Source organism: Cryptosporidium sp. chipmunk genotype I (assembly GCF_004936735.1).
Source record: "Cryptosporidium sp. chipmunk genotype I strain 37763 chromosome Unknown contig_5, whole genome shotgun sequence".
NCBI classification, from domain to species: Eukaryota; Apicomplexa; class Conoidasida; order Eucoccidiorida; family Cryptosporidiidae; genus Cryptosporidium; species Cryptosporidium sp. chipmunk genotype I.
The window spans coordinates 187,322-202,201 of record NW_027125619.1 but is presented as its reverse complement, the minus strand read 5'-3'; the positions used below and the strand labels follow the sequence as shown (position 1 = coordinate 202,201).

Here is a 14,880-nt window from a genome sequence, read left to right as displayed (position 1 = left end):
GCAAAGGATAGATAAAACAATAGGGCTATATATATATTTATATTTATATTTAAAGTAGTTAAGTAGAAAAGGCAGAGAGCGGTTTTAAAAAAGAGCCAAATTTCCATTTCTGAAGTAACCAAAACAACTACCAACAAAATTTTGTAGGTCCGATATCGAGTTATTGAGAAAGATGAACAACGCAAGCTTGGGAGCTGGAGGGTTTGTTCCGAGTGGATATTCTCAACACCCAGTATCTGTTGGGGGAGGTATAGAACAGCATCACCCTGGTCAATTTAAAATGCCACAAGGAACATCAGCGGGAGGAACAAACGAGCAATTAGTTTCCACTGACCACTCATCCTTACCTCATTTATCGTTACTACCTCAACATCACTTAGCTGGTACTGGTGCTGTTACCGGAGGTGCAGGTAATGGAGCCGGCGGCGTGGCAGAATACGGAGGTACGCCAAGCCAAATGAGAAACCGCTGTAAATTAGGAGTATTTAGTCACAGAGTATGTGAGAAAGTTAGTGCCATTAAGGTAGCATCTTACCATGAAATGACTGAGCATCTAATTAATATGGAGTTGGGAGATGGTCCAGGCCGTTCTAAGAATCCTGAAGCCAAGAATATTAGAAGAAGAGTTTACGATGTTTTGAATGTATTATTGGCCATTGGAGTTGTAAGAAGAAGCGTTGGTGTTGGTAAGAATCTTATTTGGGCTGGTTTGGATCCAGATAGACCTCTCATTGACCAGCTTGTAGAGAGATCAAGAATGGATCACACTGGAAGACTTTCAAGCGGTCCAGATGAACTTAGATCGGAGGAGCAAGCAAGAGCTGAAGTCGAAACCGCCAAGATTGCTTATTTGACAGCTTTTGAGGCTCAGGTTAATGCTCTCCAAGAAACTGTTAGACAGAGGATTTCCACTTGTAATGATAAGGATGTGATTAATGTTGCTGACTATATTGGTCTTAACCAGCTTCTTCAGCCTGTCCAACATCCACATTTAAATGCACCTTCCACTAGTAGCAATGCAAATAACCCTATTTCTGACGAGCTGAAGAACTGATTGAAGAAGATTTACTGTTATTACACTTCTTTATGGCAGCTACTATTACTCCTAAACATAATTTATAATTAATCGAGACATTAAAACTTCATGTATATTCCCATATACATCACAATCTTTGCAAACCATATAAAATTGACTTATATTCGCTTATTTAATTTTTTTTCATACAGCAACTCAGCTCGTGACTGCTTAATCCACATCCGTCCCTTACAACCACGTACTCATTTATATATTTACGATTTATCTTTAAAGTGAATATAACAATATACTTTTTATTTCCACTTGTTGTCGACTAGTATAAGACAACAATAACTACTACTACTTGTAATTTTCTTTTATTTTCTATTAACCATTTTTTTCTCCTCCCTCCTCGATATCACTATCTACCCTCTTACCTTGTCGTAACTTCCTTTACCGCTCTGCATGCATACATGCATTCAGACACGTGTATTAATATTACAAGCAAATGATTTTGTGCGAAAAAGAAAAGAACGGAATATGCACAGCTTTATAACTTTTTGATTCTCAATGCCCAAATTAATTCCATTATCTTCAGCCCCTCCTTTCAGATGTTTTAGGAAATATAAGAGAAAATACGGAGATTGAATTTCAATTAAAATATAATATAGTGCTTCCTTCATATCACGTCCCTAGCCCGCCCTCCCAAAATAACAAATATGACTGTCAGACCTCACACAATATAATTTTTCTGTAGGCGCCACATTGTGGGCGGGAGTTTGCGGTACATATATTATTCAATTAGGTCGTCTCAGTGTATAAATTGTTCCTGTCTCATAGGTGAAATAAATAATTTGTCATAAAAGTCAATAATGAAGAAATAAATATAAGTCTGACATTAAGATTTTGTTTTTTTACATTTACACAAATATATAAATATTTATTATATTTATTAATTAATAGGCAAATAAATAATACTTTAGGCGCCAAGTCTGAAGTAATTAATAATAATTGTATAATATAAATAGTAATTGCAAAGGTAATAATAGACTAGGTGAAGATAATAGTAATAAGTTTAAAATTAGAACAAGAGACCATAAAGGTTTTTAAGAGATTGCAATTTCACGACTCTGTAATTTTTCACCCTGACGGAGAGATTATATATACAAGGAGAAAATGGTTAAGTCATATACAAATCATTCAAAGACATCTCGTCAACCAAAGCGTCCCTTTGAGAAGGTAAGTAAATAGAAATTCTCTATAATAACATTGAAGTGAAAATATGGAGAATATTGAATTTTTCAAAAAAATATATGGACATTGACTTTAATTATATTATTTATTTCTATAGGAACGTTTGGACGCTGAAATGAAGCTCATTGGTGAGTATGGTTTAAAGAATAAACGTGAAGTATGGCGTGTTCAGTACACCCTTGCTAAGATCAGAGCTGCTGCTCGTCATTTATTAACCTTGGACGAAAAGGACCCAATCCGTGTTTTTCAAGGTAAGTTCGACGTACTTAATCTGGGAATCATTTGTATGTCACTACTCCGACTGGTGACTCTAATATGGCCGGAGCAGGAGGTAATATGGGGTTATTTTGGTTATATGAAGTTATTTTGAGAGTAAATGATGGTACAAGAGGAATAACCAACGGAAAGTAGGGATGAGAGTATGAACATTTTGTGCATGTGTATTTTACAATCTTAAAGGTTGTAAGTAATGTAAGCTAGATAACTTACGTTGAAATATCATATGCAATATTAACGTGTGGGAAAAAGTTGGTGACTCCGATCAAAGTTCTGTGCCGGTATAGTCTTATGGACACACCGGGACATACTTCCCGTTTGAAGCTTACCCGTTCCCCCCATATACAATCTCGAAGCCTAATTTGAATTATCAATGATCTAGAACGTCTACTTCCGTCTGACTCGAGTGGTTGTTCCTATCCACGTAACTCTCTCCACAATTACCTTTATACTTTCTGCTCGTTAATTTCCACAACTTATCTGCTTCTCTTTATGGCTAATATAAGGATAAGAAAAAGAGGAAAATGTGGAGTGATTTGAGTAATGAAAAGTATGCAATGTGTCATATATGCCACTTACTTCATATATCCAATTATGAAACATAACCACATACTCCCCTTTAATTCGAATTAGAACCCCTATTAACTTTAATCGACTATTATAGGTGAGGCTCTTTTGAGACGTATGGAAAGGCTTGGACTCCTTTCCGAAGAGGAAAGAAAATTGGATTATGTACTTGGTCTGACCATTAGCAAGTTCCTTGAGAGAAGACTTCAAACCCGTGTTTTCAAGCTCGGATTGGCAAAGAGTATTCACCATGCTCGTGTCTTGATCAGACAGAACCATATCCGTGTTGGGCGCCAAATTGTCGATGTACCATCATTCATGGTTAGACTCGACTCTGAGAAACACATTGACTTTGCCTTAACATCTCCATTCGGAGGAGGTCGTGCAGGTCGTGTCCGAAGACGAACTTTGAAGAACCAGAGCGGAGGTGGAGAGGATGAGGAGTAAACGTTTCATGAATAAGCTTTCTTTTATTTGTTTAGATATAGAGTAAAGACCACTTAGTTTCTTTTCTTCTTTATCTTACTAGAACGCAAGAAAACACTTATTATCTAGAATATTCAGGAATATTAGAATCTAGTATTATCTAATCCATATTAACTTTGACGCCGTTTCTCCTTCACAGTAGTGTCTACTTGCTCGACCGTACTCCATAGTTTTGCTTGGAGTCGTTTTGTGAAAAGGAAAAAGAAAAAGGTGAAATTAAAGTTATATGATCAATTGACTATCAAAAGGGTCTTGCCGCCTATTCTAGAAATCCACTGGAAATAGAAAAAAATTATTAGTGCATGCAAACAAATGACGTGTTTGGCGCCTCTATATGCATGTAAAAAAAAAAATTAATCTTTATCAGAAGAAAAATCATCATCTTGCTTGTCATTTTTCAAGTTTGCAAGAAAGTGATCGTTAATTGATGAGCTTTGTTGGAACTGTTTTTCAAGAGAATTATCATCTAATTGTGATTTTTGGTGTTTCTTAATTTCGTCTTTTTCTTTTTTAAACCAATCAAAATCTTCATTTCGGCCATCGCCTCTTCCTCCCCCTTCATCTCCAGTTTCCCAAGACTGATTTGAATCATCAACTTCGTAGCCCTGCAAATGCTCAACGGGAAACCTTAAGATTGCTGCAATCCCTGACATATTTTCCAAAGTTTTACCTGAATTATGTGTAGATGAAAAAACACAAGTCTTGCCGCCCATATTATTATTCATTCCTGTAATATTAGCTAACTTAGACCTAATTTTAAGACAATCAGATCTAATAAGAGTATCAGAAACCATGAGTGTTTCGATTGCATTATTTTCCAGAGCATTCTCAGTGCTTTTTAATCCATAACAAACAAGATCAGGATTGGTAGCGAGGAGATATTGAAAATGTTGAATTAATTTAACTTGCTGGAAGGCTTTAGTGTCCTTGAGTTTTTCCTGAAAATCTTCACATAGAAGGATTTCATCAATTGATGATTGAAATACACTACTAGTCTTTGTGATGATAAAAATATGTTTCTTGTTCTTTAAAATGCTAGTAAAGTCCTTATTTTTGTGATAATCTGACTCCATCAAAAACTTAAAAAATTCGTCCTTAAAGAAGCCTGGGCCTCCTAATATAATATTGTCCAGATCATCAAAGTTTAAATGTGAAACCAAATTTTGAGTAATCACCTGAAAAAATTTGTTCTTACTTTCTTTATATGGATGATTACTGTTTTGGCCTCCTCTTGTAATATTATGGCTAACGCTGAATAATTTCACAGTCTTCTGTGGTGAAACAAGGAACATATTTGCGACACCATTTCCTATTAACAAAATCAAAATATCATCTCCCGCTCCAATTTTCTTTTTACAAGCTTCATCCAGACGTGTTCTTGCCAACCAGTCCCAACTTCTTTTATATAAAATCAATTCTGACCCAACCTTAAGCTCCATAGTGTGGTGTTGACCCATTTTAACGTATTCATTATCTATTGCATTGAATCCACTCACCCTTAAAGTCTGACCTCCATACTCAGTATTCTTCACTATTATTGTCATTACTAATTTATGCACTTTGACAGAAACTGTACCAGATGTACTTTCCTTGTGAGTCTTCCTATAAGTCACTGAGCGAACACTATCTCCTGATAGAATCAAATTATACAACTCCCAGATATCATCTTCTAGCTCAATCTTTAACTTTACATATCCAAATCCATTCCCAGAATTCTTGGATTTTATTAGCTTCATTTTTTCAAGTTTGTCTATTCAAACTATACAATTGTCTATTATTTCTTCTTAAGTTAACATAATCCTCTATAAAATATCATTCTATTTCAAAACCTAAAGTGAAAAGCTCCTCCTTTGTTCAATTCTCTCGCTTATTTAATCTTTTTAAAATATTCTCATTAATTATTCACACCATTTAATTATCTTAAACCTGTTCTTGTCAAATATTTTTTAAATGTTTTGGCGCTAACTGATTATAATATTTGCATGCGAAAATATATATAATTGTATTAATATGGTAATAAATATATAAAGAAAATTTTTAAAAGTCTGGAAAATCTGAGTAGGTTTTTAATTTAATTTTATCCAGATCATTCTTTGGCTTCTTATTACTTAAATATCTTTTTTCTGTTTGATTATCAAAATTAACTGAAATCCTGAAGAAAATTTGAATTCTTCTCCCCTACATAGATTTTAATTTAAAAACTACAATTTTTTTAATGCATGCATATGCAGGACAAGACAAAGAAAATGACTCAATTTAATTTTCTGGAAATTCAACAGACTCTTAATCTTGGTATTGTATGAGTTTTTGCACTATAATTATTTGTCCTGGCTTGACTTTCAGATCGCTATCGTAAACAATCTGTATGAAAAGCAATTCAAAATCCGGGTAGATTCAATGATTACATTCATTATTTATTTACCATTAAAAAACGGAGTATTCGAGCAATTGAAGATCATCTTAATTCTCTAAATAAATTTTCTATAATTTTTCTACGGAACAAAACTTTGTAATTAATTTCCACGCTATTACGAGGATGATGTTGAGTAAAATACACAAGGATGATCAACAGGTAAAGCCCAAATGGGGTTTGAAATTTTAAATAGCCAAAATACCAACACAAAATTTTTAATTTATTAAAAAAAAGAAAAAGTACCTATTTTTTGAAAAGCCATTGCAAAGGAAAAAAATAAATTATACTCCAACTGAACTTGCTAATTTATCAGTGTTTTCACACCCTTAGAACAGTGACTTAGTAATCATAAATCAACTAAAGTCAATTGGAAATTATTATTATTACTATTATTGTTATATAAATTTTAATATAAATAAATATATTCATATTAGCTTCTCTTGAAAATTATCCAATAATTATTTAATGTTTTATTTATTTATATTTCAATATTTTATTAAATATAAAAATCATTAGATAATAGGCGGCGGTGCTGCCCGCCTAAACATTACATTTATTAGTAGGTGAGGGGTATATAAAGGTATATAATTTAAAAAAACGTGTCTCGTAGAAAGTCTAAAGATAAAATTAAAGTTCCAGGATAACAAAGATCAATAAGGTAGAACGAAAAGTACTAGAGCTATATTTCTAATAGTCTAGAAGAATTTGCTAGATTATAATACTATACATAGCAAAAACATAAGACTTGTACTACATATATATATAAATTTATATATATATATATATATATATATATATATATGTTTATTTATCTATATATATATATAACTTTATACATATAAAGAGTAATATTGAAAAGTAGGATATGAAGACTGAAAGACTAAGTAATGACATGAAGGGCTTGAACATCCCTCCTAAAGATCCTAGGTTCAAGACAGACGATGTAACTAAAACAAAGGGTAGTGATTTTGAAGACTATTTTTTAAAAAGAGAACTTTTGATGGGAATTTATGAAAAAGGATTTGAGAGACCATCGCCAATTCAAGAAGAAAGTATACCAGTAGCTCTAGCAGGCAAAGATATCCTAGCTAGAGCAAAAAATGGAACAGGTAAGACTGCAGCATTTGTCATCCCATTATTGGAGAAAATCAATACTAAGAAGAATATCATCCAAGGCTTGATTCTTGTTCCAACTAGAGAGCTTGCTTTGCAAACTAGTAGTATTGTGAAACAGCTGGGTAGACACATAAACGTCCAGTGTATGGTTAGCACAGGTGGTACATCTCTAAGAGATGATATATTACGTTTAAACAACCCAGTCCACGTATTGGTAGGAACTCCTGGTCGTATTTTGGATTTATCTAATAAGAAGGTATGTAACCTGGGAGGCTGTTTTATGTTTATTATGGATGAGGCTGACAAATTACTAAGTCCAGAATTTCAGCCCATTATTGAAGAGCTCATAGAGTTTTTGCCAAAGGAAAGGCAAATTCTTTTATATTCTGCTACTTTCCCCGTCACTGTTAAAGGTTTTAAGGATAAATATCTTGCAAATGCTCATGAAATTAACCTAATGGACGAACTCACTTTAAAGGGAGTTACTCAATATTATGCTTTTGTTGAGGAGAAGCAGAAACTACACTGCCTTAACACTCTATTCAGTAAATTACAAATTAACCAAGCAATTATATTTTGTAATTCTGTAACAAGAGTCGAGCTTCTAGCTAAGAAAATTACCGAGCTTGGAAGCTCATGCTTTTATATTCACGCCAGAATGCTCCAGTCTCACAGAAACAGAGTATTTCATGACTTCAGAAACGGTGCATGCAGATGTCTTGTATCATCGGATCTTATTACTAGAGGTATTGACATTCAGTCCGTCAATGTGGTTATTAACTTTGATTTCCCTAAATACTCGGAAACATACCTTCACAGAATTGGAAGGTCCGGGAGATTTGGGCATCTTGGACTCGCAATCAATCTTATAACGTACGATGATCGTTATAACTTATATAGAATTGAGAAGGAGTTGGCCACGGAGATTTCGCCAATTCCCGCCCAAATTGATTCTGCCTTATATACTTGAAGTCAGAATTATTCCTTTTTTAAATCTGGTCTTAATGGTATACTATGTAATAGTGGTGTCTTTATTCTGTGATATTTTTCGATAATTACAGAGTAAATAGCTAGAATTCGAATTTGAAGCATGAAGGTGACTAGTTTACTTTTCATTAATATTTACAGGATTAATGAAGAAAAAGTCATAATGTCATTCAAGCTAAAATGCGATGTTTATTTGTAGATATTCAAGTTTATGTCTTTTTCAAGTTAAGCCACACCTCTACTTCAGTACATTGGTCACCATCTTCCCCTACATCCTCTCATTTAGAATTAAAGGTGAAAGAGTTTAAATCTTGCATTTCGTGGTTTATATCACACCAATATTCTGAATTAAAACCCACCGCCTCGGAACTGGTTTATTTTCAATATTTTATATGACTATTTATTAACGAAAGGGAAAAGGAAAGAAGATAAATCGCTCATCTATTGCGACTCAAACTATGACTGTAGCCTACTTTGTCCTCTAAGAAAAGAAAAAGTATCATTTTTCATTAAAGAAATATTGCTTGTCATTTATTCACTAAGAACTTGCATGCATATTTTCATGCAAACGCGCCATGTTCTGTCCACATGGAAATAATTATAATACATTTAAAAGGTTTGACTGGTAAGGTATGAATAGGTGAGTAAAGACCGGAATTACTTGCTATGGGATTTAACAGAGCGAATAGGAAGATCTGGATCTAGTTATATGGCAACATTGGATGATTTTGCCAAGTTCGAACTGTGCATTTGTGCGCTGCCAGCATACCAGTATATGTTTCATATTGATGGATACCATTTGGAACTGTGGGGTGAAGTTGTGGCAAGTTTTCATACAGCCGTCAGCCTCTCGTCTAGACTAAATTTTAATTAGTGTAATACTCATTTTTGTAAGGATTGTTTGCCATTTAATGATAAGTGCAATAATAATAATAATAATGACAATATTAAAAGTATATTTGACATGGCTGAATATCTACAAATTAATTTTTTTTTTTTTCAAACGTATTTTTGCAAGTATGTTATCCTTCATCTTATTTGCTCTTATTCCCTTTGAGCTCCAGCTGCTATATAATAGTTACAGAAGTGACTGGTGTTGTCTCGGCCTTTATCGTGTCCACTTCTTAGCTTTATCCCTGTTTTTCATTCACTCAATTGTTGGTCTTTAATAGTTTCTTTCCCTCATCAATTTTTTTTAAGAATATTGTGAATGTCAAGTTGACAAGGCGCCAATGTTTGGGCGGTAAGGGCCTAGATTTAAATTCAACATAATAGAGGAAAGTCAAAACTTTTTTCTTTCTTATTATTGTCCACATACTTTTTCAAAATACTACCTTTGGCGAGTATATGGAACAGATATATAAACTTATTTGAATTGGAAATTTCCAGCAAAGCAGCAGGCAATTGCATTAGAAAATGACGGCAGACATTTGGAAAGAATTGGGTTCGTTTTCAACAATATTGGGATATATTCCCTATAATATCTTATTGGCGTCTGAAAATATTCAAAATGAGAGAGAATTTAACTCTCAGAATAGAAGGGAAAAGTTTGGAATAAGGAATTTGTTGCCTACTTTTGGTCATATTAGGGATTACTTTAATGTGAATAAAAACGGTGGAAACAAGGACGAGCAATCGGAGTCAAATGCTCAAAAAATAAGTTCCGAGAAAAGTAGCTCAAAGCTCACTAGAAACGATTTGGAACAGAGATTGGCCAATAAAATTCAGGAATTAAAACAAAATAATCTGAATAATAGAAATAAGCAAAATTCAAAAAAATCGACTAATAAAACTGGTCAGAAAGCAATTGATAAGAACGTTAAACCAAAATCAGGTGAAATCCAACAACTTGAATCATCTTTAGAGTTTGGAAGAATTATTGATAGTAGTTTGTCCACTCCAAGCACTGCTGACTACTTACAAAAGAAAGAATCAAAAATGAAGAAAATTAACAGTGCTTTGAATGCCCTTAAAAAAGAGGAGGAGCTTATTAATAGCTTGCCTGAAGAGGAACAGAAGGCTAAGATTAAGGAAATTGCTATGGAAAAAGCTATGAAGAAAGCTCAAGGAATTAAAGTCAAAGACAATAAGTCCAAGTTAATTAAGACCAAAAAGACTATTTTAGCTAAAAAGAAAAAATCTAGACAGAAATGGGCAGAAATCTCTAAAAACCAAAAGAAGTGATTCTTAAACTTTTCTTATAAAGGCTTTATCTAGATGTTATCTTATATTTATAAATTTTCCATGCTTTTTATTTTATTGCTCGTTTTTTTCTACTTGACTTATTAGCCACCTTATATACATACACGTGTAAAATTATTAAATACCGGTATGCAATTTATGATTTTTTTTATCCACATCAATTGTATTGCATGTAATTTGCATGCAAATAATTTGAAAGAATAGTTTTTTTTTAAAAAAAAATCAATTTAGGAATAATTTATTCCAAAGTTAAACCAAAGAATTTCAAGTGGTTGACTCTTTTCAACGTTTTAACCAGTAGTAGATTAACTCTAACTTGGGTAATATAATGCATTGAGTCTAGATGGTTATTGCTTATCTCAAATTTTAATTAATAATCAATTATAATAACACAAATAGAAAAGATATAACGAAATTAATAAGAACACAAATCAATCTAAAATGTGATAAGAAAAGATTTAAGTTGATCACATCTCTTTATTAATCTTCATTCCTATTCTTGTTTACAATCTTGTCCAATTCCTGGAAAAATATCACATTCTAATAAGTCCATGAAATTTAACTGGATCCTTCAAAAATTGATCCCATAGACGAGTCACTCTTTTCATTCTTTGAGCTTTCGACAGTTGAGAAAGAGCCAGCAGAACCTGAGTTAACTGAGTTATCTATTGGACTTGAAGTGCTTGTATCACTTTTTCCAAGGCTCTGCTCAGCTTGGAAAGAACTTTCAACGCTTGAAGGGATTGGAGTATCTTCTCCTGGTGCAATTGATTTATTCAAAAGCTTCTTTCTCTTTTCACTCCTAGATTGTTTTACTTCCTTCTTAATCTTCTTAATCATTTCTTTCCTCTTTTTGGAATCAGCCTGTTTCTTTTGCTTATGTGCCTTGTATCCTTCCTTTCCAAGGGCTTTCTTTAATCTGTGAGCTCTGAAAGGTTTTGAAATGGCTGACTTGAATTTGCTGAATCTTCCTCTCTTGCTTTCATATATGATCTTCTTTAAATTATACTCATTACGTCTACATACTGAGAGCTTCTTTTCAAATTTGGAAATATCAGTTTTTGCTCTAATAGCTTCTTGCAATGAAGATTGTGCCTCCAATTTCAGCTCCTCAACTGTTGTAGCAGATTTCTCAAGATCATCTCTTACACTATTTAATGCATTTCTGAGTTGAACATTCTCCTCTCTCAAAGCTTGAGCATCTGATAAAACTTGTGAAAGTTGTTGAGCATTATATAAAACACCTCCAACAACAATTGTGTCTGATGATCCTTGAGAATTAGTATTCATGGAAGCCTTTTCAATTGCCTCCTGCAAATCTCCTGATACCTTTTCATTTAGGAAACTATTATAAAATTTTAGCTGAGTGAACTGTCCCATAGCTAATAGATACCACTCATGATTTTGTTGTACTGCTTTTTGCAAAGTAACCTTGCATGTATCTAAATCCGCTGACTCTGGAAGGCTTATTGTCTCCATTCCTTGTGGAAACACATTCTGCAATTCCTGTACCGCTTCATTTACTATACTTTGCTTTCTTTCATAACTTAAACTATAAAAGTACTTTGTAAACCCTTCCAAAATTCCCATTACTGTGGTTGATACTACCAATTGAGCTATTGCCAATAAAGCAACTAGAACTGAAACTAATCTGAAATTCATCTTTATTCTATTTACTTTGATCTCTTTGGTATAACTTTATAGATAATTTAAAGCATAAAAATGTCTCGTATTAATAGCTGTATAAACACCAATTACTATTTATTTATCGCAAGTAAATCTCTATATAACCCCTTTCTCAATTTCTTTCTTTTTATTTACCCAAGGTCTCACTCAATATCTGAAATCTATTTAAGCTAAAATTATTATTGAGGTTGCTTAAAGCCAAGAAAACCTTTTCTTGTTGTATCGTAAAATATTAACAACAATTACTCTATTTGTTCCACCCTTTCAATAAGAAAAAAATATATTTTCCAATCCTCTCCTAATATCAGCTCTCTAATTTAAGATCATTCTATTTTTTACTCACTTTCACAACTTTGCAATTTATAGATCACAACTGGCGCCACATGTGTATGACATACCGGCATCCCCACATTAACTTGCATGCACAAATTCTGTATTCAGTCGTAAATTTTTGAGGAATATTTTGGCGGGAAATACATGCAAATTAGAATTCACTAATACTGAATTTAAAAAGGAAATCTACCAAGCTGAAGAAGAACTAAAAGAAGCTGAGCAAATGTAGCAACAGAAATATACTATCTATCAGCGCTATGGGAAACTGATAAGGATTTTTTTCTTTCTTCCTATTAATCCCAAAATTCTATAATCAATCTTTCTTTTCTTTTTTCATCATCGTTGTACCCTTTCTCACTCAGCCACACTAATCTACTTTCCTTTCTCCCTTTACTTTCTTACCCTTCCCTTCTTTCTCTCCCTCCTTCCTCGTCCTATTACACAAATACATCAGTCGAAATGTAGTCCATCCTCCCTCTAATACAATTGGAGGAATAGTTCAAAATGTTTTGATCTGTATTAGAGTTTTCTATTTTGGTGCCATCAAGCTCTGTTAGATTTTTGAGTTTTATAGCTCTTAGTTTCTTTTTGCACTCCTTCTTTGGGATATCGGAGGGAGAAATTTGGCTTTGGGTCTTCTCAGATATTGTTGTATTAATTTGATTGGTTTTTGTGAAATTAGTTTTGCACCTTGTTGGACTTTTTTTAGCATTCTCTGAGCTCATATTAACTAATGAAAAGGCTGATACTCTTTGATTCTCAGTATCTAAACTCTTTGAGCTTAAACTTGCTGGCTGTAATCCATTGGAGTCTTTCATTTGCTTAGTCATGGTAGTTTGTGTATTGGATCCTTTTTCCATTTCACTAAAATCTAACTTTGAAGCATTAAAAGTAATATAACCAGCTCCGTCATCCAAATAAAACACATCATTCTCTATATCATACGAATTAGATTCTGAAATTACCTTACACTTGGATGATACCTCAGTATTTGGCTTTGATGATTTGCTTGGCTCTCTAGCCTGAGTAGTCTTCTTTGTATTGCTTGAATTTATATCTGTTACCTTACTTACCGTTGAACTCTTCTCAGAACTAACTAATTTTTTGAATGACTCTGTTTTTAGGGAATTCCCTTCATTTGTAGAGCTTGTAATTTTTTTTACTGTTTTCCTCCCTTCATCCAATGTCGAGTTACTCGCCTTGCCATCATTATTGAAAACTTTCAATTCTTCCAAAATCTTCATATTTTTATCCGTACTTGACCTCTTCTTTGGCGAAAAGTATGGATTTGCTTCTATAAAACTACAAGATTCATTGTCCTCAATAATCTGCTCATCATTACAAACTGAGAAAAAGTTCTCCACACAACCAAACCATCCAAGCTTATTTTGAAAGAACCCGGGAATCGATGAAAATTCTCTTCTTCCATTCATCAGTATTCTATTTGCCCTATCCATTACTTCTCTCTTTTCATTATAATATCTCGGAGAATTCACTCTTGTTGGAAATCTTGTCTCCATTGTTCTCAATTTTGTCTCGTAATTTATCTTGGAAAGCTGAGAACTCATCAACTTTTCTGCTACTAGTGCTGCTTCTTCTACTATTCTAGCTCTCTCTACATCTGATTCATTATCGTCACTAAGAATTTCTGGTGTAATATACTTATCCTGATGCTCCAAACTCTCTGTACTACTCATTCCCCTTTGTGACATTTCATGAAAACTTAAATTAATTGTATTTAAACTCTGACTCTTGCTGTAATTACTAACGTTTTCCAATAACTCCAACTTAAGTGGAGATACCACAACTTTCCCACCCAGTTCAATTCTTGGAATTCCTCTCTCAATTTCATTACTAACAATCATCTTTGCTTCCCTATTAACCCTTCTTCTCTAATACCCTGCTTTTTGTTTAAAATACTCTAATTTACAACTTAACTTAAATCCAAATATCCAAATTATCCAACAAAAATTACTCAGTTTAATATTAATCAGAGAAACTAAGCACTCAAGTGCTGTTGATTTCCTTTATTTCCCTTATATATCAATTTTATTTTTACAAGATTTTTCTTATTCTCAAACTACTTATTTTTATAACAACTAAAAACTCTACCATCTACACCTTTTATTATGCTTTACCTTAAATTAATTAATATAAAAACTTACACACAATTTTCCCATCTCACTTCCCGCCAACTGCCCTTTTTACCTTTACTTTCAATTATTATAGTAAAATATGACATATATTGCATGCCCCCCGCCTGAATGTTGGCGGGTGTGTGTTGGCGTGGATGCTGAAATTAATACTAAATTAAAAAGTAGAAAAATGTTATTTGGCAATTACAATAATGAATTATGGAGTTGAATTGGGAGAAATGTTTCAAAAACTGTATTGATTAGTTTATTATTTTATTAAAAAAATATACATAACATAGATCAGGAAAAAAAGAGAGAGTAGCAAGAGGCCAGGAAAGTTCGGAAATGTTTCAAAGTCACTAATTGCAGAAATGTGTAGAATTCATATAATTTAAAATGAGTTTTATCGA

General features: G+C 33.1%; 7 protein-coding genes across 7 annotated transcripts; 4 read left to right on the top strand and 3 right to left on the bottom strand.

The window, feature by feature from the left end:
- Positions 1-172: 172 nt before the first annotated feature.
- Positions 173-1,054, top strand: ELE39_003252 (E2F like domain containing transcription factor with the wHTH fold; the record flags this gene model as incomplete). The annotated part of the gene is made up of 1 exon (XM_067346594.1): positions 173-1,054. The coding sequence occupies one exon, from the start codon at positions 173-175 to the stop codon at positions 1,052-1,054; it is 882 nt and encodes a 293-aa protein (XP_067199832.1).
- Positions 1,055-3,229: 2,175 nt separating this feature from the next.
- ELE39_003251 (ribosomal RPS9) lies at positions 3,230-3,559 on the top strand (the record flags this gene model as incomplete). The annotated part of the gene is made up of 1 exon (XM_067346593.1): positions 3,230-3,559. One exon carries the CDS (start codon positions 3,230-3,232, stop codon positions 3,557-3,559), a length of 330 nt encoding a protein of 109 aa, XP_067199831.1.
- Positions 3,560-3,951: 392 nt separating this feature from the next.
- On the bottom strand, positions 3,952-5,334 carry ELE39_003250 (pelota Dom34 pelota like RNA binding domain; the record flags this gene model as incomplete). Its single annotated transcript, XM_067346592.1, has 1 exon — positions 3,952-5,334. One exon carries the CDS (start codon positions 5,332-5,334, stop codon positions 3,952-3,954), a length of 1,383 nt encoding a protein of 460 aa, XP_067199830.1.
- A 1,542-nt stretch (positions 5,335-6,876) lies between these two features.
- On the top strand, positions 6,877-8,097 carry ELE39_003249 (DEAD (Asp-Glu-Ala-Asp) box polypeptide DDX6; the record flags this gene model as incomplete). The annotated part of the gene is made up of 1 exon (XM_067346591.1): positions 6,877-8,097. One exon carries the CDS (start codon positions 6,877-6,879, stop codon positions 8,095-8,097), a length of 1,221 nt encoding a protein of 406 aa, XP_067199829.1.
- A 1,433-nt stretch (positions 8,098-9,530) lies between these two features.
- On the top strand, positions 9,531-10,298 carry ELE39_003248 (uncharacterized protein; the record flags this gene model as incomplete). Its single annotated transcript, XM_067346590.1, has 1 exon — positions 9,531-10,298. One exon carries the CDS (start codon positions 9,531-9,533, stop codon positions 10,296-10,298), a length of 768 nt encoding a protein of 255 aa, XP_067199828.1.
- Positions 10,299-10,874: 576 nt separating this feature from the next.
- ELE39_003247 (uncharacterized protein) lies at positions 10,875-11,978 on the bottom strand (the record flags this gene model as incomplete). The annotated part of the gene is made up of 1 exon (XM_067346589.1): positions 10,875-11,978. One exon carries the CDS (start codon positions 11,976-11,978, stop codon positions 10,875-10,877), a length of 1,104 nt encoding a protein of 367 aa, XP_067199827.1.
- A 794-nt stretch (positions 11,979-12,772) lies between these two features.
- On the bottom strand, positions 12,773-14,200 carry ELE39_003246 (uncharacterized protein; the record flags this gene model as incomplete). Its single annotated transcript, XM_067346588.1, has 1 exon — positions 12,773-14,200. One exon carries the CDS (start codon positions 14,198-14,200, stop codon positions 12,773-12,775), a length of 1,428 nt encoding a protein of 475 aa, XP_067199826.1.
- Positions 14,201-14,880: the final 680 nt, after the last annotated feature.